This window comes from Cnephaeus nilssonii, assembly GCF_951640355.1.
Source record: "Cnephaeus nilssonii genome assembly, chromosome: 19".
NCBI lineage: Eukaryota > Metazoa > Chordata > Mammalia > Chiroptera > Vespertilionidae > Cnephaeus > Cnephaeus nilssonii.
In genome coordinates, this window is record NC_137090.1 from 39,061,374 (window position 1) to 39,086,922 (window position 25,549).

At 49.2% G+C, this 25,549-nt stretch overlaps 3 protein-coding genes across 5 annotated transcripts; 1 reads left to right on the top strand and 2 right to left on the bottom strand.

Moving 5' to 3' along the window:
• Window positions 1-1,946: 1,946 nt before the first annotated feature.
• On the bottom strand, window positions 1,947-6,964 carry GLTPD2 (glycolipid transfer protein domain containing 2). 2 transcript variants are annotated; one of them, XM_079799103.1, is made up of 4 exons: window positions 4,943-6,964; window positions 4,770-4,834; window positions 4,333-4,487; window positions 1,947-4,235 (listed from the first exon to the last, which is right to left on the bottom strand). In XM_079799103.1, exons 1-4 carry the CDS (start codon window positions 5,046-5,048, stop codon window positions 3,698-3,700), a joined length of 864 nt encoding a protein of 287 aa, XP_079655229.1. In that variant the 5' UTR covers window positions 5,049-6,964; the 3' UTR covers window positions 1,947-3,697. The 2 variants fall into 2 exon arrangements, with proteins under 2 accessions (XP_079655229.1, XP_079655228.1); XM_079799102.1 differs by having other exon boundaries at window positions 4,333-4,499.
• Window positions 6,965-7,793: 829 nt separating this feature from the next.
• VMO1 (vitelline membrane outer layer 1 homolog) lies at window positions 7,794-9,585 on the top strand. Its single transcript, XM_079799157.1, has 3 exons — window positions 7,794-8,065; window positions 8,421-8,518; window positions 8,818-9,585. The coding sequence occupies exons 1-3, from the start codon at window positions 7,889-7,891 to the stop codon at window positions 9,113-9,115; spliced, it is 573 nt and encodes a 190-aa protein (XP_079655283.1). The 5' UTR covers window positions 7,794-7,888; the 3' UTR covers window positions 9,116-9,585.
• A 1,108-nt stretch (window positions 9,586-10,693) lies between these two features.
• Window positions 10,694-17,861, bottom strand: TM4SF5 (transmembrane 4 L six family member 5; the record flags this gene model as incomplete). Of its 2 annotated transcripts, XM_079796802.1 has the most annotated exons (5): window positions 17,634-17,858; window positions 11,769-11,849; window positions 11,264-11,400; window positions 10,875-11,058; window positions 10,694-10,797 (listed from the first exon to the last, which is right to left on the bottom strand). In XM_079796802.1, the coding sequence occupies exons 1-5, from the start codon at window positions 17,808-17,810 to the stop codon at window positions 10,783-10,785; spliced, it is 594 nt and encodes a 197-aa protein (XP_079652928.1). In that variant the 5' UTR covers window positions 17,811-17,858. The 2 variants fall into 2 exon arrangements, with proteins under 2 accessions (XP_079652928.1, XP_079652927.1); XM_079796801.1 differs by lacking the exon at window positions 10,694-10,797 and having other exon boundaries at window positions 10,848-11,058; window positions 17,634-17,861.
• Between the last annotated feature and the right edge of the window lie 7,688 nt (window positions 17,862-25,549).

Genomic DNA, 25,549 nt, shown 5'->3' on the forward strand with positions numbered 1-25,549 from the left:
TACAGTCCACAGGTGATGTTCTATCCATTGAGCCAAACCGGCTAAGATCCAATATTTATTATTTTGTATGTGGATATTTGTTCCAGCACCATTTGTTGAAAAGACAATTTTGTCCCCTTTGAATGGTCTTGACACCTTTGTTGAAAATCAGTTGACCATGGATGTAATACTTTTTTTGCTAATTCTCATTCAAGGATATATTTTCCACTGATTTGTAGAGAGTGGAAGGGAAGGAGGGAGGGGAGGAGGGAGGTAGGTGGAGGTAAGTGGAGAAGAGTAGGAGGGGGAGAGAGAGAGAAACATTGATGTGAAAGAGACACATAGATTGCTTACCTCCCACAGCACCCCAACCAGGGCCTGGAATCGCACAAACTTGCAACCCAAGTACGTGCCCTTGACTGGGAATCAAACCCATGACCCATCCGTGTGTGGGCCAGTGCTCTAACCACTGAACACATTGGCCAGGGCTAATACTTTTTATATATTGTTTGCTAGTATTTTGTTGAAGATTTTTTTTTATCTCTACTCATACAATATATCAATATATTGGTCTGTAATTGCTTTTTTACATATATCTTTGGTATCAGGGTAATATAGGCCTCTTAGAATAAGTAGGAAGACTTCCCTCCTTTTCTATTTTTGTAAGAGTTTGAGAAGGATTGCCATTAATTTTTTAAAAATATTTTTTATTGATTTCAGAGAGAAAGGGAGAGGGAGAGAGAAATAGAAACATCAATGATGAGAGAGAACCATTGATCAGCTGACTCCTGCACAGCCCCCACTGGGGATTGAGCCCACAACCCAGGCACATGCCCCCAACCGGAATCGAACCCAGGACCCTTCAGTCCCCAGGCCGATGTTCTATCCACTGAGCCAAATGAATTAGGGCTAATTTTATTTTAACATTCAGTAGAGTTTATCAGTGAAAATGTCTGGTGCTGGGCTTTTCTTTGTGGGAAGTTTTTATTACTAACTTAATCTCTTCATTATAGGACTAGTCAGAGTTTTTATTTACTTTTTTAAAATGCATTCTCACTCTTTATTAAAATTTTTTTTATTGATTTCAGATAGGAAGGAAGAGGGAGAGAGAGATAGAAATATCAATGATGAGAGAGAATCATTGATCAGCTGCCTCCTGCACACCCCCCACTGGGGATCAAGTCCACAACCCACGAATGTGCCCTTGACCAGAATAGAACCTGGGACCCTTCAGTCCGCAGGCTGACACCCTACCCACTGAGTCAAACTGGCTAGGGCTCTATCTACCTTTGAGTCCATTTTGGTACTTTATGTCTTTCTATGAATTTGTCCATTTCTGTTAGGTTATCTAATTTGTTAGTCTACAGTGGTTTATAGTATTCCCTTATAATCCCCTTTATTTCTGTAAAATTTGTAGTAATGTCCCCTTTCATTATTGATTTTAATAATTTGTCTTTCCTCTTTTTTTATTCATCAGTCTAACTAAAATTTTGTTAATTTTCTTGATCTTTTCAAAGAACTTTTTTTCTTTTAATTTTTATTTATTGATTTGAAAGAGAGAGGAAGGGAAAGAGAGTGGGAGGGTGAGAGAGATGATCAATTTGTTCTACTTATCTATGCATTCATTGGTCAATTCTTTTTTATATACTTTTTAAAATATGTTTTTATTAATTTCAGGAAGAGGAAGGGAGAGGGAGAGATAGAAACATCAGTGATGAGAGAGAATCATTGAATGGCTGCCTGCTGCACGCCCCACACTGGGGATCAAGCCCGCAACCCGGGCATGTGCACCGACCAGAATTGAACTGTGATCTCCTGGTTCATAGTTCAACACTCAAACACTGAGCCACACAAGCCAGGCTACTTTTAAATTTTTTATTGTAGTAAAATATAAATAACAACATAAAATGTAGCATTTTAACCATTTTTGGTGTACAATCTAGTAACACCAAGTACATTTACATTGTTGTGCAACCCCCTTCTTTTCTTTTCGACTCTCTTGGCTCCAGCCATCTGAACTATTTTTAGTGCTCATGCATTCATTCAACAAGAAACCATTGTGTTCACTAGGTACCAGGCACTGTGTGAGGCACTGAAGTTACATCAGGGAACAAAATAGACAGAAATTTCTAGCCCCATGCAGCTTATATACATTGGGGGAGACAACAAAAAATAAAGAGTTACAATATACAGTATGTTAGAGAGTGAATTGAATAAGAAGAAAAATAAAGCAAGGAAGTTAGGAAGTGTGTGTGTGTGTTGACATTTTAGAATAATCAGGAAAGATCTCACTGAGAAGACATTTGAATAAAGACCAGAAGGAAGTAAGGAGGGAAGACGTTTGTCTATTTGGGGGAAAAACAGTATGGACAGAGGGGAGAGCAAGTGTAAAGGTTCTGAGGCAGGATCAAATCTGACATGTCCAGTGAATATTGAGGAGGTCAAGTTGGCTAAAGCAGAGTCAGATCAGGTAGGATCTTTACAAAACTTTTCATCATTCTCAACTGAAAACATAATACAGAAAATTTCTTGATTAAATTAATTTTTAAAAAATATATTTTTATTGATTTCAGAGAGGAAGGGAGAGGGAGAGAAAGAAACATTTCAGAGAGGAAGGTCGAGCTGGCAACCTGGGCATGTGCTCTTGACCTGAATCAAATCTAGGACCCTTCAGGCTGCAGGCTGATGCTCTATTCACTGAGCCAGACCAACTAGGGCTAAATTAATTTTTTTAGTCAGAGTGCAATAGGAAGCCATTGGAAGGTTTTGAGCAGGGAAGTGACATGATGTGAACTACATTTTAAATAATCACTTTGGCTGCTCTATTGAACATATATTATAGGGAGGTAAAGTATGGAACAGAGAGACAGTTAGGAGACTATTGCAACAATATAGGTAATAAAATTGGCTTGACAAGTGTGGCAGCAGTGGAGATAGTGGGAAGCAGTCAGGCTCTGACAAATTGAATGTGGGTACAATGAACGAGAAACAGAAGAGTCAGGATGACTACAGGGTTTTTGGTTGTAGGGCCTGGAAGAATGGAATTGTCATTTACTGAGCTAGCAAAGGCTATAAAGAGGGCACTTCGGGAGGAGAGGGAATTGGGAGCATAGGTTTAGGCATCTACGTTTGCTATGTATAGTTGAAATCCAAATGGAGATGTCGAATAAGGAGGTGTATAGATAGGATTCTGGAATCCAGGGTAAACTGGGTTGGAGCTGTAATTTGGGAGTTATCAGTGTACGAAATGCTAAGCTCTTGCATGTCCACTCTCGTTGTGGGAGCAGCCAAAGTCATTTAATAAAGATGTATATTGCGCTGAGCTTCTGCCTGGTGTGAGGTTTTAGGCTTGGGTGGTTGACAGAAAAGGGTGCCCTTTCTTCATAGAGACAAGGAACACAAGAGGTGAAGTTCTGGGAGGAGGCGATTGGATCCCAGACGGACGTGTTGCATGTGCGGGTCTGTGGAGGTATCTAGGAAATATTTGGCTGGAGACTTGGCATGCAGTTGGCAAGCGCAGCCATAGGAGTGGCTGAGATAGCGACGGGGAGGAAATAAAAAATCCCACCCTACCCGGGGCGCGCCTGCAAGGGAGTGACCTCACCGAAGAGGCGGGATATCAGGCGCCCCGCCCCGGTAGCCGGGCCCCAGGGGCCTGGACCCTGAGCCTAGAGCTGCGCGGATCCCGCCCCAGGGCGCTCTCTTCCTCGTGGGTCCCCTAGGCCAGCTGGAGCAGGCCGCGCTCGGCCAGCAGACCCTGCGTCCGGTTGTAGACATCCTCCAGGGTGGCCGCCGCGCGAGCCAACGCGGCCCGCGCCTCCGCCTCTCTGGTTCCCGGACAGGCCAGCTCCAGCAAGCGGCCGCGACCCGGGAAGGAGAGGAACGCGAGGCGGGCGGCCTGCCGAACCAGCCAGGCGTGGTGCGGGCCCAGGACCGCGCGGTAGGCGTCGCTGCACTGCTCGCCGGCGCTCGGGCCCCCGTGCGTCCCGGTGGCCACCCGCTGGAGGCAGAGCTGGGACCAGCGCAGCGCACGGTGCAGCAGGAGAGTCGTTCGTGAGCCCGAGGACTTGGCCGAGTCTGGCGGGGCGATCCCAGGCCTCTCCAGCCGCCCCGCCCGCCGCTCCCACGCAGCCATGGTCGCCAGCGATTTGTAGTGCGCGGCCTCTGGGCCGTGCACCCGAGCCTCGAGCGCTGTCACTTTGGTGAAGGCCTCGCTTGTGGCGAAGGTGAAGATGGAGCCGAAGGGAGTGAGGAACCTGTGTGTTTGGTGGCGGGAAGCATGTGGGCTGGTTAGGGAGAGGGCGATGCAGCCACTGGAGGCGGGGCCTGGATTCGGGGAGGGGGACCACTCACTTGATCAGCTCCCTCCATCCCGCCAGGTACTGCGACAACTCCACGTCCCCCTCCAGGCTCAGACTGGCGCGGAACGGCCTCACCAAGCGGCCCAGCATCCCCTGGGGGCCCAGACACCGAGGCTCTTCCCGCTCCGGGGCCTCCAGGAATCCCAACTGTTGCCGGATCTGGGGGAGTAGATATGGGGAGGGAGGGGGGCGGGAGCAGAACCCCTAGCCTGTTAGGCCTCCTTCGCCAAGCAGCCCCGTCGGGCTCTGAGGAAGTCATTCCTAAGGTCTAGCTGGTGTCCCTCCTGCTGTGCGCTCAGCTTCTGATGGGGGACGGGGTACAGGAAGGAGGACCCGCTCTTCAGCAGGGAGTCAGTCAGCCTGGCTCCACCTTCCCCCTGTTCAGGGTCCTACTTGGAGCTCCCGGCCCCAGCCCTGCCCCGAGCGTACCTGTGAAGGCGGGGGTCCCTCCGTAACGCAGGGCTGGGCCCCGGATCCGCAGCCTGAGAGGTCGCCTGGGGAGAGAGAAGGCGGGGCGGTGAGGACTCAAAGAGGGGCCTTAGGCGCCCTGGACCTGGATTCCTGGGTTCCCGCCAGAGGAGGTGGGGGAAGAGGCCACTCACGTAGGCTCCGAGTATAGAGATACAAAAGTAGCAGCGCGAGAATGGCAAGAGGAATTGCCTGGCGGAGCCAGCGCCTGGAGACCTGTGGAAGCAGCACGACCCCCATGGGTGCTGCTGGGACCACCGCCCCTCACCAGCTCCCACCCAGTCCTTATCCCTCCGCCTCCGAGAAGGAAGAGAAGCCGGCGGTGCACTGAGGTGCAAGGGTTAATAATTAACCTAAGGCCCCTTACCCTGTGTCCTTTGCCCCAGAGGGCAGCACCTCAGGGGTGAGAAACCAGATTAAGAGGATTTGGGAAGTTCCGTGGCCTTGACAGGTCTCTGTATTTCCCTTCCTTATAGGATCAGGTTGTAGGAAGAGGCAGCCTGGGTATCCGGAAGGGCGGCTGGGGTCAGAACCAGCTCCCACACTGAGCAATGACGTGTATCCTAAGATAACTCTGGGCTTGAGTTCCTTCCACTGTAAATTGAGGATAATAATAGGTGCTTTGCCAGGATTAAATGATAATGTACGTGTAAACACTGTAAATGGAAAAGCTTACCACAATTGCTCCATAAATCTTACCTGTAAAGTTCAAGCACAGGGCACCCACTTCTAAATTCTCTAGCCTATCCCCACGGGACCTTGTCTTGATCTAGACACTTGATCTCTTGATTGTTTACTTTAGGCTTTATCCACCATGCCCTCACCAGCTCCTACCCAGTCCTTGTCCCAACTCCAGCTTGGTTCCTCTATTATTTATCAAACAAACCTTTATTAAGTACTTCCACAAGCCAGGCCCTGATTAGGCCTCAAGAAGACAAATAAACTGAGCCTTCATAGAGCTCAAGGTCCATTGGAGACTTTATAATCTGTTTCCCCCACTGGAATGTGAGCTCTGATGAATCTTGTTTTACTTGGTTGCAGCTCTATTTACAGAATTTAGAATATTACCTGGGCCAAAGTACATTATTGCGACATACGTATCCTATATCATAAAAGAGTAGTAAGCAAATTGTCCCCTCAACTGGGAGTTCGTAGGGAGTTCAGCCAGGTGGCTCGGCCAGTCAGGGGAAGGGAGGGAGACACCCAGCCCCCACCAGCGGGCAGCCACTAGGGACCCTAACAGTGCACGAATTTCGTGCACTGAGCCTCTAGTATGTTAATAAACAAAGAAATGTGTATTAGGCCAAAACCGGTTTGGCTCAGTGGATAGAGTGTCGGTCTTCGTACTGAAAGGTCCCAGGTTCAATTCCAGTCAGGGGCATGTACCTTGGTTGCGGGCACATCCCCAGTAGGGGGTGTGCAGGAGGCAGCTGTTCGATGTTTCTCTCTCATTGATGTTTCTAACTCTCTATCCCTCTCCCTTCCTCTCTGTAAAAAATCAATAAAATTTAAAAAAAAAGATTACCCTTAAAAAAAAAAAAGAAATGTGTATTAGGAGCAGGCAAATCAAGGGTAGTACCCCAGATGACAAATTTGCGTGTGTGTTTTTTTTGGGGGGAGGGGCTTGGTTTTGATTTTTGCAAATTAGGAGTCCACCTAGTGGCCATGGAGGGGGTACATTCAGAGAAAGGATACAGGATGCAATCAAATAAACAATATCTTGGGTCCCGGGTCCGGTGAGGCCACCCCCCTGGGTCCGGGAGAGGCCACACGCCCCTGGGTCCGGATGAGGCTGGGTCCCGGGCCCGGGTGAGGCCATGCGCCCCTGAGTCCGGGTGAAGCCGTGCCCCTGGATCCGGGCGAGACCAAACCAGAGGGAGTCGGACCTGCATTACCACCATTTGTCCACCATCCAGAGCTGAGGGGTCAGTGCTGACATATACACATAAGGAACTGGTGGACATTGAAATTGGGTCTCAAAAGAACTGTTGGTCCAGAAAGAAACTCACTACAGACTGATTCATTTGCCTGTCAGCATAACTATTATTGCTCTTCTCACATTCGGTTCTTATAAGTATATTTCTAGTAACACATGATCTCACTCATCTAGGGGAAATGATGAACAACATAGACTGATGAACAAGAACAGACCCAGAAACAAGGAGGCATCGATCGGTCTGTCGGGCCTCAGAGGGAGGGTAGGGGAGGGTGGGAGTAGCGGGGAGAGATCAACCAAAGGACTTGTGTGCATGCATAGGAGCCTAACCAATGGTTAAGGACAACAGGGGGGTGGGGGCATCCGTGGGGAGGGGTGTGGGATGGGAATGGGGGGATGAGGACAAATATGTGACACCTTAATCAATAAAGAAATTAAAAAAAAAACAAAACAAAAACAAAAAAAAACAATATCTCCTGTTCTTAGCCTGCAGTCCATAAACTTCTTAGAATTGCCCCTGTCTCTGTGTATATTTTCTTCTTGGGGTGAGGGAGAGTACCCCAGATTCTCAAGAAGTCAGGACCCCAATCTCTACGAAGACTTCTCCTAGCTCCCGCAGTTCATGGATTCTTGCCCTATCTCTCACTCTGATGCTCCCTTGAATCTGGGAGGTCCCTGAGTTTGCTACTGACCAATCCTGTCCCGTGGGACTCGGGAGCCTTCACTTCCATCCCTAGCCTTGGGCTTCCCATTTCCCAGCGTTGAAGTGTTTCTCAGCTTGGCTGACGGTGACCTTAGGCAAGTTGCTTGCCATATCTGAGCCCCAGCTCCCTAATCTACATAATAGGAAGGCTTATTCCCACCTCCTAAAATTGTGAGGGTTAAATAGAACACGCCTGCAAGACGCTAACCACAGCTGGTGGCCTGTAGTAAAAGTCCAGTAGATGGTGGTGATTTCAACTTGTCTGCTCCTGACGCCCCTCCTCCTCTGGTGCTGGGAGCACAGGTCTCCCCGAGCAGCAAATCAGGTCTGCAGGGTTCTGGGAGCGGATTACTTCTTGGTGTCACTTCCGCAATCGGATGCCTCCTGGGGCAGAGGTGGTATAAACCTGCTGAAGGGGCCCTGGCTCGCAGAGGCTGCGGAATGGAGCGCGGCGCGGGAGCCACGCTGCTGCTGCTGTGGGCGACGTGCTGCGGGCACGCCCGCGCGGTTGGTTCCAGCCGCTACACCATTGAGGTGACCAACGGGGGGCCCTGGGGCGACTGGGCCTGGCCCGAGAGGTGTCCTGACGGGCTTTTCGCCATCGGGTTCTCCATCAAGGTGAGGGCTCAGGTCTAGGTCTCCAAGGTTTGGCTCAGTGGGTAGAGCTTTAGCCTGCGGACCGAAGGGTCCCGGTTAGATTCCTCGGGTCAAGGGCACAGGCTGGGGTTGCGGGCTCCATCCCCAGTAGAGGGCGTGCGGGAGGCAGCCAATCAATGATTCTCTTTCATCACTGATGTTTCTGTCTCTCTCTCTCTCTTCCTCTCTGAAATCATAAAAATATGTTTTTTTTAAATAAAAGGTACCAACCAATTCCAGTAATAAAAATGAAAAAGAATGCATTCAACGTTTATTGGTGAAAAAATAAAATAGTGAAAGGTAGTCTGACTCACCTTTACCCCTCTTCTCGCGCCAGGTGGAGCCCCCGCAAGGCATTCCTGGAGACGACACGGCCATGAACGGGATTCGGCTGCACTGCTCCCGTGAGCGCTCAGTGGAGTCGGAGTCTGGAAGGTGAGGGGCCGGGGCCAATGACCCCCTAGGGTGCGGTACGCCTCTTATCCTCTGTTACCCGCCCCCACCCCCCCTCCCCGCCGGCAGGTAGGCAGGTAACTCACAGCTGCCGCACCTTAGACCTGGGGAGTAGTTGCAGACCTCCCCGCCGCACCTCGGTGATGTCCGGTGATTAGACCCGACCCTCCGAGGCCAAGTAGCCTCTGGCTTGGGAAGTCCCCGGGGCTGGGTCGGGCTGGAGGTGAGTGTGTGTGGGGGGGGGCGCCCCCACAGCCCGTGAGTCTTCCCTTCCCTCGCAGGTGGGGCGCCTGGAGCGAGCCGCAGTGGTGTCCCCACGGCAACTTCCTGGTGGCTTTCTCACTCCGCGTGGAGGCACCCAAGACCCTTGGGGACAACACGGGCGCGAACAACGTGCGCTTCCGCTGCTCGGACGGCAGGGAGCTGGAGGGGCCGGGCCTGGACTGGGGGGACTTCGGAAACTGGAGTGAGGCGTGTCCTAAAGGCATCTGTGGTTTGCAGACCAAGATCCAGGGGCCTAGAGGCCTCCTCGATGACACCGCGCTTAACGACGTGCGTTTTTTCTGCTGCAGCCGCTGATCCCTTGGCGGTCCTCTCCCGGCCCCACCCCCGCGGCCCCACCTTCCGCATTAAAGCTTCCCCGTCCTGGCTTTGGCGTCATTTGTCTTGGGCAGGGGAACCTGCATCTCCCTGTCCCCTAGCCTAGCACTGGGCCAGGCTGAAACTCGGGTTTGGCTCAGGGGTCCATGGCTGGCCACTCAAAGTCACGGACCTATAGTCCAGAAAAAGGCACTGAAATACAATTTTGCACACAAGTGAAGGTAGCGCCTGGCTTTCTGAGGGCGTCTGCGTGCACCTCATGCCCATTAAATGCCCAGGTTATTTCCTTTCTGAGCCACCAGTGATCTCAGATTAAGAAACTTCTAGCCGAAACCGGTTTGGCTCCGTGGATAGAGCGTTGGCCTGCGGACTGAAGGGTCCCAGGTTCTATCCTGATCAAGGGCATGTACCTTGGTTGTGGGCACATTCCCGGTAGGGGGTGTGCAGGAGGCAGCTGATCTATGCTTCTCTCTCATCGATGTTTCTGGCTCTCTCTCCCTCTCCCTTCCTCTCTGTAAAAAATCAATAAAATATATTAAAAAAAAAAAAGAAAAAAGAAACTTCTACCAAACTAGGAGGTGACATGTCCCCACACCTTCAGGCTTCATTTTCTAGAGCTTAATTGGTGAATGTGTCTTTTCCATAGTTGTCCCCTGCCCCCCCCCCCTCCCCCAGCAGTGGCTTTTCTGTATACTGATTCCCATTTTGGATCTCTGCCCTTGATGTTCTCTCTGCCTGGAATCCCTCAGCTATCCAGGTGGTTAGCCCATAAGCAGATTTCAGCTCCAATTTCACTTTCTCAGAGTGTGTATCTATCCCATTGTCAACGTGTTGTTATTTTTTAATCTTCACCTGAGGATATGTTTTACTGATTTTAGAGAAGGGGGGGGGAGGAGAGAGAGAGAGAGAGGTTGGTTACCTGCCTCTAGTATAAGTCCCCACCAGGATCGAGCCCGAAACCTAGGTATGTGCCTTGACTCAGAATCAAATCAGCAGGCAACCTTTGGGTGTACAGGACTACGCTCCAACCAACTGAGCCACACTGGCCAGGTCTCAATGAGTTTTGTAAAAGTGCTTATCATCAGCTCATCTTTTGCTTCTTTTAAAAACTGCCAATTTTCCACCCTGGAATGTTAAATTGAGAGCTCAGAACTTGCCTGTCTTGTTAACTGCGGTACTTCCGGTGCACACTAATAGCTCAATAACTACTTGCTGTCCTGGCCCTCCGCGCTCAGTTGGCTGGAGCCTGACAGGTACACTAAGAGATGGTTCCTTCCGGGTTGGGGCACATGCCCAGATTGCAGATGGATCCTGGTTGGGGTGCGTGGGTGAGGCAACCAATTGATGTTTCTCTTTGGCATCAATCTTTCTCTTTCTCTTCCCCTTCCTCTCTCTAAAATCAATTAAAAATGATAAATAAATAAAAAAATTTAAACTCGTGCTTAAAAAATATCACTATTTGCTAAGAAAATAAGCGGGGTGCACGGGCCCCACACATAGAGCCACAAGCTCGGCGTATCTGGAGGCCTTGGACACTCCTCACACAGGGCACAATCTGAGATGCGCAAGAGAGCTCAAAACGGTTTATTTCCGGGCGGGGTGGGTCGGGTGGGCGTCCAGCGGCGAGCAGCCTGGTCGGTGGAGCCTCATTGAGGGGTGCCCTGCGGAAAAGAGGACGTGAGAACGCAGCCGGGGAGCAAGCAGGCTCCCTCTAAAGCTCCTGGGCACGCGGTCCCACCTTCTTCCTGCAGTCGCCACAGAGGACACCGATGGCCGCGTTCACCACCTGCACCCCACACAGCACGACCTCCAGGCACGAGGCGGCCACCAGCAGCGAGAAGAGCGTCACATGCCAGGTGACCACGTGAGGCGGCTCCTCGCACACAACCTCCCACTGGGTGCGGTTGAGCAAGTAAGAGCCTCTGTGGATCCGACAAGGTCACGTGAGGGGCGGAGGTCACCGCGGAGAGCCCCCTCCCGGTTCCCCGTCCTGAGCACGCGCCAAGGGGGCTTGGCAAAGGCCTCGCTAGGCCCGCGTGGGGGAAGCGCTCTCCAAGGCAGGCCCGGCCCCCGGGGGGAGAGGCACAGAATGGGGTAGTGAGGGCGCAACAACCGGCCAAGCCTTACGCGGTCTCTTTGAAATAGTCCTTCCAAATGCCGTCCTTCGAACATCTGGGTCCGTTTCGGAGCCCGCTTCCGGATACTGAGAGGCAATAGATGGCTCCAAGCAACCCTAACGCCGAGCAGAAGACCGAGCGCAGCATCTGGACGGGGAGTGAGTGGAAGGAGAGGTGAGTCGGCCCCGCCTCGCGCCTCCCCACTTCCCCCTACACATTTTCCTTCAAGCCCCATTGCTGGGAGTTAGGCTAACCCTAAGAGCCAGCGGCTGCAGAGGTTCATGGGGGTTGTAGTCCCCTCTGGTCAGGCCCATTGAGGTCTAAGATTTGGCGGGGGTTGGGGGTGGAGTGGGGTGCGCGCGGGGGTGATGGGCTTGGGGTAGGGCGGGGAAGAGGTGGATCCTGGGACTGCAGAGCAGGTGGTGCAGCTAGGAAGAGGGGGCGTGGCCTTAGGTTGGCTCTTCCTAGACCAGTTCGAAGACCGACCCTGGATCCCCTCTGAATTTGCATCTTACCCTGCAGCGATTCCCACAGCAGCCTGCACCGCAACAGCCCTTGCCCCCTGCCCGGACGGCTGCAATCCCCGGACACAGTACCTATGGAACAAAAGGGCGTGTGACAGCCAGTCCCTCCAGATCCTCAAGGCCTTAGTGGCATTAGTGCTTACCTCCTCGCGGAACCTGCCTGCGATGTCCTCAGCCCTTTGGACTGCAGGAAGACCTTATCTGAGCTGTACTTCTCCTGGAGCACTCTCAGGTTCCATCTTCATTTATCATAACGTATGTGTCTACTTATTTCTGTCCAGATTGAGGGTAGGGCCTAATAATATATTCCCAATATATCTTGACACATGTTCGGTGCCCAATTGAATGGGAGCCAGGAGGCCTGGGTGTAATGCTAACCCCAATGCACTGCACACTCCACGAATTGATTCATCTCCCAGGGTCTCTGTTTTGTCCCCTGCAAAATAGGTCTGCAATACCTACATCACAGGGCTGATCTCATGATTTTTTAAATGAAATAACAAGTTGACTGATGTCAAGACTAGCTCAGAGTAAATGCTCAATAACTATAAGTTCCCTCAACAGCAGGAAGGAATGGTGGCGCTGGAGTGTCTGGGATCATGACGGTGGAGGGTGGAGGAGAATGTTAGTGGAGGCTCTGATGGGAAGTATAAGAATCCCCAAGATACAGCACTGGTCCTCTTTGTCTTTCTTTCTCCCTGTGGCCTTCCTCATGGAGCCCATCTCCTCCAGGGCATCAGCTTCTTCCTCTGCCAATAGTCACCTCCTAAATCATGCCTCCAGATTCAAATCTAACTGCCTAAGGATATATGTTCACTTGAATGACTTGGTTTTAGCTCAAATTCAGCCAGCCTCATACCGATCTCACAATTTATCCCCCAAATTCATCTCCCATCAACTTTCTTTTTTTTAAAAAAATATAATTTTATCGATTTCAGAGAGGAAGGGAGAAAAGAGAGATAGAAAAATCAATGATGAGAGAGAATCGTTGATCAGCTGCCTCCTGCACACTTCACACTGGGGATGGAGCCTGCAATCTGGGCATGTGCCCTGACCGGGAATCAAAACCATGACCCCCTGGTTCATAGGTCAACGCTCAACCACTGAGCTACGCTGGCTGGACTCCCATTGACTTTCTTGTCTCCATCATTGGGACTATCCTCCAGATTACCCAGGTTGGAAAACTTGAATCTTTTTTTTTTTTAAAGGCCACCAAAATTTTTGGTTGCCTCCCCCCCAAAAAAAAAATTGGGAGAGATGAAAAAAAATTTGAATCCTTTATACCCAGCCAGACTTCAAGTCCTCTTGACTTTTCCTTCAACAGCTTTTGAATCTGTCAGTTCTTTCTTTTTCTTCAAAGAAAATCCCTAATCATCTCCCATGAAGATGATGCTTTCAGCCCGCCTACTAGATTCCCTATCTCTTTTAAAATATATATATATATATATGATTTTTTACAGAGAGGAAGGGAGAGGGATAGTTAGAAACATCCATCAGCTGCCTCTTGCACACCCCCTACTGGGGATGTGCCGGAAACCAAGGTACATGCCCTTGACCTGGGACCCTTCAGTCCGCAGGCTGACGCTCTATCCACTGAGCCAAACCGGTCAGGGTGTGATTCCCTATCTCTTGCTCCAAGCCACCCCATACTCCATCCTGCATGCTACCATTAAGCTTAAGGTTTTTAAAAAATTATTTCTTAAGTTTTATTAGTCTTGTATGCTCACATCCTCAAAGAGCAGCTCATCAAAACTCAACGCAGGAAAGGCATTCCAGGCTCCTTGATTTGGCTCCAGCCTTATCTTTGTTGCACCATTCCAGGTTCTTTGCCTATCTCTCATCTCTGGAATCCCACAGCTGTCTTGATCTCTGCCTCCCTGTGAACCTTGTCTGGCCCACATCACACAAAGCAGCATTTTGTTCTCCAGGGGAGGGGCTGAGAGTTTTAGTTCTGTTATGTGACCTACTGCAACCTCACAGAAACACCTGCAGAGTTGAATAAACTTTTCACCACTCTCCCCACCTCTATGTTTATGGTAGGTCTAGGGCCAGGTTTGTTTTGTTAATCCTCACCTGATATTTAGAGAGAGTGGAAGGGAGAGAGAGACATCAATGTGAGAGAGATGCATCAATTGGTTGCTTCCCACATACACCCTGACCAGAGCCATGGATTGAACCTGCAGCCCAGGTACGTGCCCTTGACTGGGAATCGAGCCTTTGACCCTTTGGTGCATGGGCCGAAGCTCTAACCACTGAGAAACACTGGCCAGGGCTCTAGGGCCAGTTTTGGCCCTCTGGCTTAGCCTCTCTGGTTAGGTCACTTACTGGGAAGCTCCTGGATCTAGACACCTAGAATTGCCTTTGGGTTTACCAATTTTGAACGACCTATCTATTTGATATTCTTACTTTTTCAGTCAAAGTGTTTCTTTTTGTTATCTGAGTTTCTGTCTCATTCTCTACTCATCTTAATGAAAAGAGGTGAGTAATTGTAAACACAGGAGGAAACACTGAGTGTACTGCTCTAATCTGCTTACTTTTCTCCATCTCCATGGCCACTGGCCTAGTTCAAGCCACTATCATCTCTCCTGGGCAACTGCAATGACCTTCATCCCTCCATCTGGTCTTTCTGCATCCACTATTGACTTCCCACTCTCCATTCTCCACATAGCTGCAAGAGGGATTTTCTTGAAAAGAATAGTTTATTTATAAATTTAAAAAGTATAGTTTACTGATTTAAAAAAAATTTTTTTTAGAGAGAGTGGAGTGTGCAGAAGGGAAAGAGGGAGAGAGAAACATCGATCTGAAAGTGCAACATCAATTGGCTGCCTCCTGCATGCCCCCTAGCGGAGATTGAGCCCAAAACCCAGGCATATGCCCTTGATGGGGAAATTGAACTGTCAACCTTCTGGTGCACTGGATGACACCCAACCAATTGAGCTATATCGGCCAGGGCCAGATTGATCTTCTTAAGCCCAATAGGGTATGGAGCAACTAGAACTCTAATACTTGTTAATGGAAATGGACTTAGTATAAGAGCTTCAGAAAACTCTTTGGTAATATCTAGTTGCACTGAATACTAGTGTTTGCACACTTAAGAACCAGCAGTTTTACTCCTAGGTATACATCCAACAGAAATGCAAACATTTATTCACCTAAAGACAATTTCAGGTATCTTTATGGTAGCATTATTTTTTTTTAATATGTTTTATTGACTTTTTACAGAGAGGAAGGGAGAGGGACAGAGAGCCAGAAACATCGATGAGAGAGAAACATCGATCAGCTGCCCTCTGCGCACCCCCCACCGGGGATGTGCCCGCAACCAAGGTACATGCCCTCAACCGGAATCGAACCTGGGACCTCCCAGTCCGCAGGCCGACACTCCATCCACTGAGCCAAACCGGCCTCGGCGGTAGCATTATTTGTAATAAACCCAAGTTGGAAACTATCCAAATGTCCATCAACAGTAGAATGCTTAAATAAATCGTGGTATATTCACACAATGGAATGCATAAGAAATAATAAACTACAAACACATGTAATAATATGGATGACCCTCACACACATAATGTTGAGCTCAAGAAGCCAGACACAGGTGTCCACATTGTATGAATCCATTTATATAAAGTGCCAAACAGGCAAAACTAATCTATGGGATAGAAGCCAAGATAGTTGGGACTCTTGTCAGTGGCAGGTAGTGTCTGGTGGGAGGCACACCTGGGATTCTGGTAATGACCTGTATTTTGAGTGCTGAATGCTGAGTGTGTTCACTTTGTAAAAATTCACTGAGCTGTATACTGAGGATCTGGGCAATTGTCTGTATGACTTAAAGAAAAGTTAAAAAACAAGTTTAAAAAGTTCAAAAATAAAAAGTAACATGTCCTTCAATCATTTTCTGTTGCACTTAGAGTAAAATTCAGATTTCTCCTGTGGCTTTCAAGAGTATATATATTTGCTCTGGCCTCTGCCTACCCAAGATCTCATCTCATTTAACCTCAGCTGCTCTGGCCACCTATCCGGTCCTCAGATATGGGAGCCTGTTCCTGCCTGGGGCTTTGTACTGTCAGTCACCCTGTCTGCCATGCTGATTCTTTTTTTGGGGGGAGGGTGTGTGTCTCAGTTCAGACATCACCTCCTTGAGGCCTTCCTTGAAAACACTGTAAGAAGTGGCCCTCGATCTTGCTCTACGAGTTCTCTATTGACAGCACCCTGCTTCGTTTTCTTGATAATACCTACTCCTATCTGAAATCATCTTGCTTATTTATTTACTTTTTTTCAAGTGCCCCTTAAGTGCACGGCTCTGGTCTAGGCACCTGGCACACGGCAGCCAGGGTAGTGTAATGTACCTGATGTAATGAGGCTTCCATTCTTGCTTCTGTGATACCGTGTGTCTCCCCAGTGGGAATGCCAGCTTCAGGGAGAGCAGGGACCTCGCCTCTGTCCTCATGGCATAGGACAGACCAGGTGAATAGATTTGAAAAAGCCTTCTCAAGAGTGGCTCCGGGCATGGAGGGGGGAGGAAGACAGCTGGGAATGAGCACGTTGAGAGGGCATCCTCAGGGATCTCCCCTGACGCAGGCTGGTTAGATCGTGGGGACGTTGGGGTGGTTTAAGCTGGAGAAGAGCATGATGTGTTGGCAATCTGAGGTGACATCTCAGGGGGAGCTGAGGTCAGAGGGATAGAGTCCAACAGCCATGAATCCATGTGGGATGGGGAGTAGGAGCAAAGACCCCAGGGGGTAAGAGGAGATTGGTGGATAAAGGAGAAGAGGTGGACCTATGAAAGAGATAAAGGGGAGACGTCTCCCAGAAAATTTTATCAGTCAGCTATCCTGAGAAGTGTGGAACTGTGCTGGGCAGGTCTTTTGTCTTCATCCCATGAAGGTATTAAACTAGCTTGATCTCCCAAAGTTCCTCTAAATGGGGAGGGAGTTGCAGGGTGGGAGGTAGGAAGCCCAGGGAATCTGTGTCTCCCAGTCTCCCACTTTTCCTGACAGATGCTAGTCTCCAGGAAGATGTGGGGGCACCTTCTTCATCACCCTGCCCTAGGTTTGAGTTTATCCTTAGCTCTGAGCACAGAGGGGGCATTCAGAAATGTGGGATTGAGGCCCTCACTGGTTTGGCTCAGTGGATAGAGCGTCTGTCTGTGGACCGAAGGGTCCCAGGTTCGATTCCGGTCAAGGGTATGTACCTTGGTTGCAGGCACATCCCCAGTAGGATTGATGTTTCTCTCTCATCGATGTTTCTAACTCTATCCCTGTTCCTTCCTCTCTGTAAAAAAAAAAAAAAAAAAAATCAATAAAATATATTTTAAAAAAATTCCCTTTAAAAAAAAAGAAGAATTGTGGGTTGAGAGTGAAGAGACAAGGAGACTGGGGAGGATGACACCAGGATGAGAAATAGAATGACTAATCCGTGACACTGCTTCCTGGCTCCAGACTTTATCAAGGCACCCCATCCCCACCCCACCCCCACCCATTATTATCTTGCCCTGATAACCTCCCACACAACCAGCTGCTCCTTCGGCCTCCACCTTTGTGGCCTCCAGCATCTGCTCAGTGGTGGGATGAGGAGGGGCAGGTAGGACAAACTCCCTTCCCAGAAGGGAAGCTGCTTAGAGCAGTAAGGCTCCGTTCCTTCTTGTTCCCCTCGGACATTCAGCTCAGGACCCGGGGGCTCCTCCCGCACCTCTACCCAGTGCTCAGTGTCTGGGACCAGATTCAGAGGGCTCCAGGCCTCACCGTGCCACTGCCATCCCTCCCCAGGCAGCCGCCCGTCTCCCTCTCTCCCTCTCCCTCTCCCTCCCGTTCAGAACCCCTTAGCGGGGCACCCAGCCCCCTGCCTCGCTAGCCTTCTCACCAGCAGGCCCCCGCCGAAGAAGCCAGCCATTAACCAGACTTGCAGGCTGAGGTTGTCGGTGTTGGTCCAAGTGGTCTCCCCATTAGGCACCAGCAGGAGGGCGTTGGCGACGATGCAGACAAGGGAGAGGGTGATGAGGCAGAGCCCCACGAAGCGGGCACACTTTCCCGTGCACATGGCGCGCTGGTTGGACAGGCAGTGAGTGAAAGTCAGCCCGGAGGCCAGAGGGGAGGAAAACAAGCCTGGAGCAGGGAGCAAAGGTCAGGAAAGAGGTGTGGCAGAAACTAGACAGGCCAGATCGGTGATAAGGGAGAGAAGCAGGAGACACAGGCAAAGAGGAGGTAGAGGAGGTGGTGATGGGGGTGGGGGGTGGGGGCGGGGGGTGAACTTCTATCTGTGAGGTGAAGGGAAGGAAGTGGTGGAGACGGTGGGGGAGCTAGACACAGAGGAAGTTGCCTGGGGTCAATGTGTTCTTACTCTTTTCCCTGCACACACCTCTCCTCAGCCCCTCTGTTGGCTGCTTACCTGCTTTGTGATTTAGTCCAGACCCTTAACTTATCTAAGCCTTAGTTGCCTTATCTGTGTAGTGGCACTAGGCTCGCAGGCTGGCTGTAAGGATTAAATGAGACAATGTAAGCAGTACTTTGTAAACTAGGATACACCCAGCAGCTGTATGGTGGCCTCATCATTCCCATCAGTCCTGCAGGGAGGTTTCCTTCTGGAAAGAAACTAAGAAGATAGTAGTGGGCATTCGTTGTTCTTTCATTTCTTCTTCTCCATATTTGTTTATCAAACCCTCTTCCTGTTGGGCTCTCAATGGAAGCCTGAGTGGTGAGAGCATTCCATCCCCGGCCTCAGCGTTTGACTCAGCGATGCCCACGTGATCCAAGCCAGTCCCCTGAGAATTATTTTCTGTTTTTGTTGTGGTTGTTGGCAATCTGAGGCCCAAGAAGTTCTGTTTTTGTTGGGGAGCTGAAATTGCTGGTGGCACACTGGGTGTTAGAAAGTGAAGTCAATCCAGAGGAAAGAACATTCAAAGGATGGAAAGACACTAGGTCTGTTGATTATATCTTTGAACATGCAGATTCAGCTAGGCCGGAAGCCCCATCACCCCCTTGGAAAGTTTTGATTACGTGCAGCAGTTTTGAATTGTATTTCTGCCGACTACTACAAAGAGTCTTTAAAAAAAATATATATATATATATATATATATATATATATATATATATATATATATATATATAATTTTTATTGATTTCAGAGAGGTAGGGAGAGGGAGAGATAGAAACATCAATGATGAGAGAGAATCATTTATTGGCTACCTCCTACACACCCCTACTGGAGATCGAGCCTGCAACCCAGGCATATGCCCTTGACCGGAATCAAACCTGGGACCCCTTAGTCTGCAAGCCGATGCTCTCTCTATCCACTGAGCCAAACTGGCCAGGGCTACATAGAGTCTTTTTGACACAGAGCCCATGCTGTGGACAGGGCCTTGCTCTGGAGACTGCGGGGATTCTAAATTGCATGCATGAGACTCAGATATGGGCCTTGGGAGCAAAAAAAGGAGAGTGAAGGCCCAAGTAGGATGTGGTAGTGCGTGGAAGAGACCAGGGCGGCAGGAAGTGCTGCAGGACTTCAGAAGGCACGCGGTGAGAATGTCACCCGGAAAGTGGTATCCAGCCAGTGGCCTCTGCTGTCGCTTGTCCTGGCCATCCACCCAAACAACTACAGAGACGTGAAAAATGGAGAAAACTTACCCCTCAAAATGAATGCCAGAATGTTAGAGAAATTTTCACTATTTCTGAGGCAGAGGAGCTACTATTTATGAATCAGAGGATACCTGAAAAAAGAAAGTGCTTTGAAGCTCTCCCCACTATCTGCCTCTGATTCATAGACAGCTATTGTAATAATTGATATTTTGTTGGGCTTTTGTTGTTTAATGCTGAAAAAAATTTCTATGTTGTTTTTGAATGTCTCTTTTCATTAACTTTTCTGTGTCTTATCATGAGTTGTTATTTTATTTATTTATTTATTTATTTATTTATTTATTTATTTATTTACTATTCTCTTGTGTTTTAGAAGGCATATTTTAAATCCTGGTAGTGGTTACCTGTAAGTGTTGCAAAAGCATCCTTTAACTTGTTACCCTGCCTCTCTCTGAGAAGACCCAGACTGTCATTATCCCTGCAACCTCCTTTGAGGGGGTCTGTACAGATGGTTTCCATGCTTATTAGCTTTATAGCTTATGGCTATTTAACCAGGTGATCCTGTGGTAAAAATGGAACTCTTTGCTCCAGTTCCTCAATCCTCCATGCTTTTTGCTATGACAGTTGTTGTCCCTCCCACCAGAGATAGCCTGCACCTCCCGCCATACGGGCACAGTGGAATGTGGGCAGAAGTGACGATATCCCAGTTCTGAGCCTAGGCCTTGTGCCCCGTCACTGCCATGGAATAACATGCCCAAGTTAACCCACTGGTAAAAGGAAGGTGTAAGATACAAGGAAAAGGCCCAGATCAGGTCCCAGCCTATATCAGCTGACATCCAACCAACCCATGCATGTATGAGTGAAATAAATGCTCATATTTGTATGCCACTAAGACTTTGTGGGTTTTTTTGTTCCACAGCAATAGCTGACTGACACAGACCCCATTGTCTAGGCCACAGCTGATTGATCCAGGTATGAGTAGCTGACCCATAGCCAGAGACCTATGAGGTAGCTTGAGGCAAGAGCTCTGCCCAGCAGAGGTACCTCACTTAATGATGATTGATCAACAAATGGGATATTTATTCTTGGGAAACTTGAATGTGAGACAGCCTGAGAGAGTCATCAGAGGGAGGGGTGGCCCCAAATTAAAATAAATATGAAAGCAGGGAGTGAGCAAAAGCCACGAGGAAATTAAAACCACAAATAAACAGAAGCCATAAGGAAGGGAACTGTGAATTAAAGGTACATCTCAGCAGAACTGAAAGGCTACCTAGAAAGGAACACAAGCTGGTCTGGCCTGAGATTTCTCTGCAATGGCAGAAGACAAAGGAGCAACATCTATAGTAACGACAGCAAAAGGAAAAAAGCAACAACAAAACCCAAAAGCTATCATTCAGTTGTTGTATATATATTTAAGCTGCTTTTTGTGTGTGAAGGGCAACAGAATTGCATTTCTGAGAATGCTTGGGGTTGGAAATATCACTCTTTTCTCTTCCTCCCCCTCCTCCACTTTCTCCTCCTTCTTCTCCTTTTAAAAGTACTTTAACTTACCCAAAAAATGAAGTAAAATAGAAAACTCCAAAATGTGAAAGTCTTGGCATAACTGTAAATAAGTTTCATAAATCTAGTTATGAAACTGAATGTGCCATGTCCAGGGGCCAATTTAAAGAACTATATCAGGAAAAACCAAGTTTACCAGAACAAAAAGGATATTTCTTGGTTTAGGTCATCAAAACGTCCAAAGGTAGAACTAACTTTCAGGTATGAGTCATGAAAGAAATAACTGATAAGTTGGACTTCGTTAAAATTAAAAACTTCTGCTCTGAGGGGACTCTTTCCCCCTCCCCACATGGGAGTCTGTGCTTGTTATTCAATAAATTTCCACCTTTGCTAATAAATAAATAAATAAATAAATAACTAAGTAAAAAACTTCTGCTCTGAGAAAGACACTGTCAAGAGAATGAGAAGATAAGTCACAGAATGGGAGAACATATTTGCAAAAGACACACCTGATAAAGAATTGTTATCTAAAACATACAAACAGCGCTGCAGGCGGAATTGGAACCTCCTGCTTCAGCGAGATCCGTGTTTCTCCAGTATCACCTCAATGAACAGGGAGACCCGTCTATTTCCTGAAGAAGTTTGATCCTATGGGACAACAGACCTGCTCAGCCCATCCTGCTCGGTTCTCCCCAGATGACACATACTCTCGACACTGAATCACCGTCAAGAAATGTTTCAAGGTTCTGATGACCCAGCAGCCTCGCCCTCTAATCTGAGGGTTCCTTAAATGTCATGTCTCTCCTGCCACTTGCCACCCCTCGGAGACTTTCCGAAGCCAAGCTGCCCACTCCGTGGGCCTTGAAGCCTTCTTACCCCCTTGCTCTTCGGAATCCAGTGTCATCATGACCTTTGATCATGCTTGTGCGAAGCAATCACGGCAGCACCCCCCTTAAAGGGAACAAGCTGGAGTCTTCTTTTCCTATTTTGAGTCACTGCCAGGTTATTAAAATGATTTGAAAGGAAAAAAAAACCATACAAAGAACTCTTAAAACTCAACAATAATAAAAAAATAACCTGATTAAAACATTGGGCAAAAGACCTGAATATACACCTCACCAAAGAAGATGTAAAGATGCTGGGGGTTGGGGGTGGCCAGGGAGAGGTCAATGGGGGAAAAAGGAGACGTATGTAATACATGAAACAATAAAGAATTGAAATTTAAAAAAAGAAGATATAGAGATGACAAATAAGCATCTCAAAAGATGCTCACAATCATGTCATTGGAGAAATGCAGATTTCCCTGCACACCTATTAGAAAGGCCAAGATCCAAAACACGGACCACATTGAGTGCTGCATCACCGGCGCCCTTGATGGCACAGAGGACAGTATGGTGTGGAAAAACACAGACACTGATAACAGTCAGAAGGTGATTCAGAAGAGTCAGACCCTAAGAGACTTTTGGAATATTTTAACCAATTTATTTTACTTACAGTTTTCTTTTCATGTATGTATCAGGATAATTTTTTAAAGGTTCTAAAAGAGCTTTAATTAACAAAAAATAAAAAATTTGAGTGTTAAGCCCTAGCTGGTTTGGCTCAGTGGCTAGAGTGTCGGCCTGTGGACTGGAGGGTCCTGGGTTCGATTCCGGTTAAGGGCACATGCCCAGGTTGTGCGCTCGATCCCCAGTGGGGGGTGTGCAGGAGGCAGCTGATCATTGCTGTTTCTCTCTCTCTCTCATCTTCCTTCCTCTCTGAAATCAATAAAAATATATTTTAAAAATTTGAGTGTTAAGAAATCATTGTGTTGGCTCTGGCCGGGTAGCTCAGTTGGTTAGAGCGTTGTCCCGATGCACCAAGGTTGTGTGTCAGGGATCGGGGTGGGGCGTGTCATCAACCACATGGGAATATGCACAGCATCTGCTCACCCTGCCCCAGCTGTTCGGGGCCAACCCTTAGGTTTGCAGGTGGCAGCTCTGGTCCAGGGAAGACTTTGGGTCCCTTAGCCTCTGGATGGTAAGGAGGTAAACAGGCCAAGGGTACAAATGTGGGCCAGGCCTTGGGTACAGCTTGATTTATACATTAAAACACTTAGACTTAAGATATGGGGGTATTCATTTGTACTACTGTCCTGGGCCTTACAAATGTTAGCAGTGGGCCTGGAGGATATACTACTACTATTAACTAACATGATAGTAATGGCCATCCTGTGTGCCAGGCTCTGTTCTAAGTATTTAACATATATTAACTCCCATAATTCTCATAACAAACCTACAATTGGAATGATTATCGTTAGCTTGGACTTGCAGATGAGGAGACTGAAAGTGTCTGGATGGGAATCCAGGCAGTTTGGCTCCAGAGTCTGTGCTGTTGACCGTAATGGTTTGTGGCCTCCACTCAGGGAGGGGAGCCTCTTGACAGAGGCCTGAAGGACAGGAAGAGACCGCCACGGGATGAACGGGAGGCAGAGCATGTTCTGGGTTGAGGGACAGGTAAAGGCTCTGGCAGAGAAGAGTTGCATTAAGGGACCAAAAGGCCCTAGCTGGTTGCTCAGTGGTTAGAGCATCGGCCCACACACCACAGGGTTGCAGGTTTGATTCCTAGTCAAGGGCACATACCTGGGTTGCAGATTTTTAAAAAAAATATTTTTATTGACTTCAGAGAGGAAGGGAGAGGGAGAGATAGAAACGTCAATGATGGGAGAGAATAATTGACCAGCCACCTCCCGCACACCCCCCATTGGGGATTAAGCCTGCAACCCAGGCATGTGCCCTGACTGGGAATTGAACCGTGACCTCCTGGTTCATGGGTTGACATTCAACCACTGAGCCACACTGGTCAGGCTAGGTTGCAGGTTTCATCCCCAGCCTTGGTCCAGGTATGAGCGGGAGGCAACCAATCAATGTGTCTCCCTCACATCGATGTTCTCTCTCTCTCTCTCTCTCTCTCTCTCTCTCTCTCTCTCTCTCATTCTCCCTCCTTCCCTCTCTCCTTTCTTCCCTCCCTCCCATCCACTGTCTCTAAAAATAATGGGGGACAGGGATACAAGATGAGGGCAGAGGGGTAGGCAGGGGTTAGTTAGATCATGTAGGGCCTTGTAAGGCCTTTAGAAGCCTTGGGGCGGGAGGTGGGGGGCGTTTAACCTTTTGCACTCGGATGTCGAGATTAAAATTACTCTTTGAATGTATCAATAATTTGAAATATAAAAAAATCCAAATAAATAAGTTGGTATAAAAAGAAACTCCAGTTTTTTATTCTACTGCCGCGCTTTGTAAAATCTGGAGTATTTAAAAAATTAAATCCCGAGTAGAATAAAGGAATCGAGAAAAAAGCAAGCGAGTGCAAAGGGTTAAAAGCAAGGGAGTGATATGATTTTATTTATTTTTTATTTATTATTATTATTATTATTTTAAAATATTTTTATTGATTTCAGAGAGGAAGGGAGAGAGAGAGAGAGAAAGAGAGAGAGAGAGAGAGAGAGAGAGAGAGAGAGAGAGAGAACGTTAGAAACAGCAACTAGAATCATTGATCGGCTGCCTCTCCCCCCACTGGGGATCGAGCCCGCAACCTGGGCATGTGCCCTTGACTAGAATCGAACCTGGGACCCTTCAGTCTGTAGACTGACGCTCTATCCACTGAGCCAAACCAGCTAGGGCTGTTTATTTTTTTAAAAGACTGTTTTGCCCCGGGTCCGGGTGAGGCCGCGGGCCCCTGGATCCGGGTGAGCCTGGCCCCGGGTCCGGGTGAGGCCGCGGGCCCCTGGATCCGGGTGAGCCTGGCCCCCGGGTCCGGGTGAGGCCGCGGGCCCCTGGATCCGGGTGAGCCTGGCCCCCGGGTCCGGGTGAGGCCGCGGGCCCCTGGATCCGGGTGAGCCTGGCCCCCGGGTCCGGGTGAGGCCGCGGGCCCCTGGATCCGGGTGAGCCTGGCCCCGGGTCCGGGTGAGGCCGCGGGCCCCTGGATCCGGGTGAGCCTGGGCCCCGGGTCCGGGTGAGGCCGCGGGCCCCTGGATCCGGGTGAGCCTGGGTCCCGGGTCCGGGTGAGGCCGTGGGTCCCTGGAGCCGGGTGAGCCTGGGTCCCGGGTCCGGGTGAGGCCGTGGGTCCCTGGAGCCGGGTGAGTCTGGCCCCTGGTCCGGGTGAGGCCGTGGGCCCCTGGATCCGGGTGAGCCTGGGTCCCCGGTCCGGGTGAGGCCGTGGGCCCCTGGATCCGGGTGAGGCCACGCGACCCTGGGTCTGGGAGAGGCCATGCGCCCCTGGGTCCGGGTGAGGCCATGCGCCCCTGGGTCCGGATGAAGCTGAATCCTGGGTCTGGGCGAGGCTGTGTGCCCCTGGATCCGGGTGAGGCTGGGTCCCGGGTCTGGGTGAGGCCGTGGGCCCCTGGATCCGGGTGAAGCCGTGCCCCTGGATCCGGCCGAGACCAAACCAGAGGGAGTCGGACCTGCATTACCACCATTTGTCCACCATCCAGAGTTGAGGGGTCAGTGCCGACATGTACTCATAAGGAACTGGTGGACATTGATATTGGGTCTCAAAAGAACTGTTGGACCAGAAAGAAACTCACTACAGACTGATTCATTTGCCTGTCAGCATATCTATTATTGCTCGTCGCACATTCAATTCTTATAAGTATATCTCTAGTGACACATGATTTCACTCATCTAGGGGAAATGATGAACAACATAGACTGATGAACAACAACAGAACCAGAAA

Coding starts and splice junctions, on each gene's coding strand:
- GLTPD2 (XM_079799102.1), bottom strand. CDS start 5,048: ATGGGGGTCGTGCTGCTTCCACAGGTCTCCAGGCGCTGGCTCCGCCAG. Junction 4,835..4,942: donor TCTCTATACTCGGAGCCTAC/GTGAGTGGCCTC, acceptor CTCTCTCCCCAG/GCGACCTCTCAGGCTGCGGA. Junction 4,500..4,769: donor AGGGACCCCCGCCTTCACAG/GTACGCTCGGGG, acceptor CTACTCCCCCAG/ATCCGGCAACAGTTGGGATT.
- VMO1 (XM_079799157.1), top strand. CDS start 7,889: ATGGAGCGCGGCGCGGGAGCCACGCTGCTGCTGCTGTGGGCGACGTGC. Junction 8,066..8,420: donor CCATCGGGTTCTCCATCAAG/GTGAGGGCTCAG, acceptor TTCTCGCGCCAG/GTGGAGCCCCCGCAAGGCAT. Junction 8,519..8,817: donor GTGGAGTCGGAGTCTGGAAG/GTGAGGGGCCGG, acceptor CTTCCCTCGCAG/GTGGGGCGCCTGGAGCGAGC.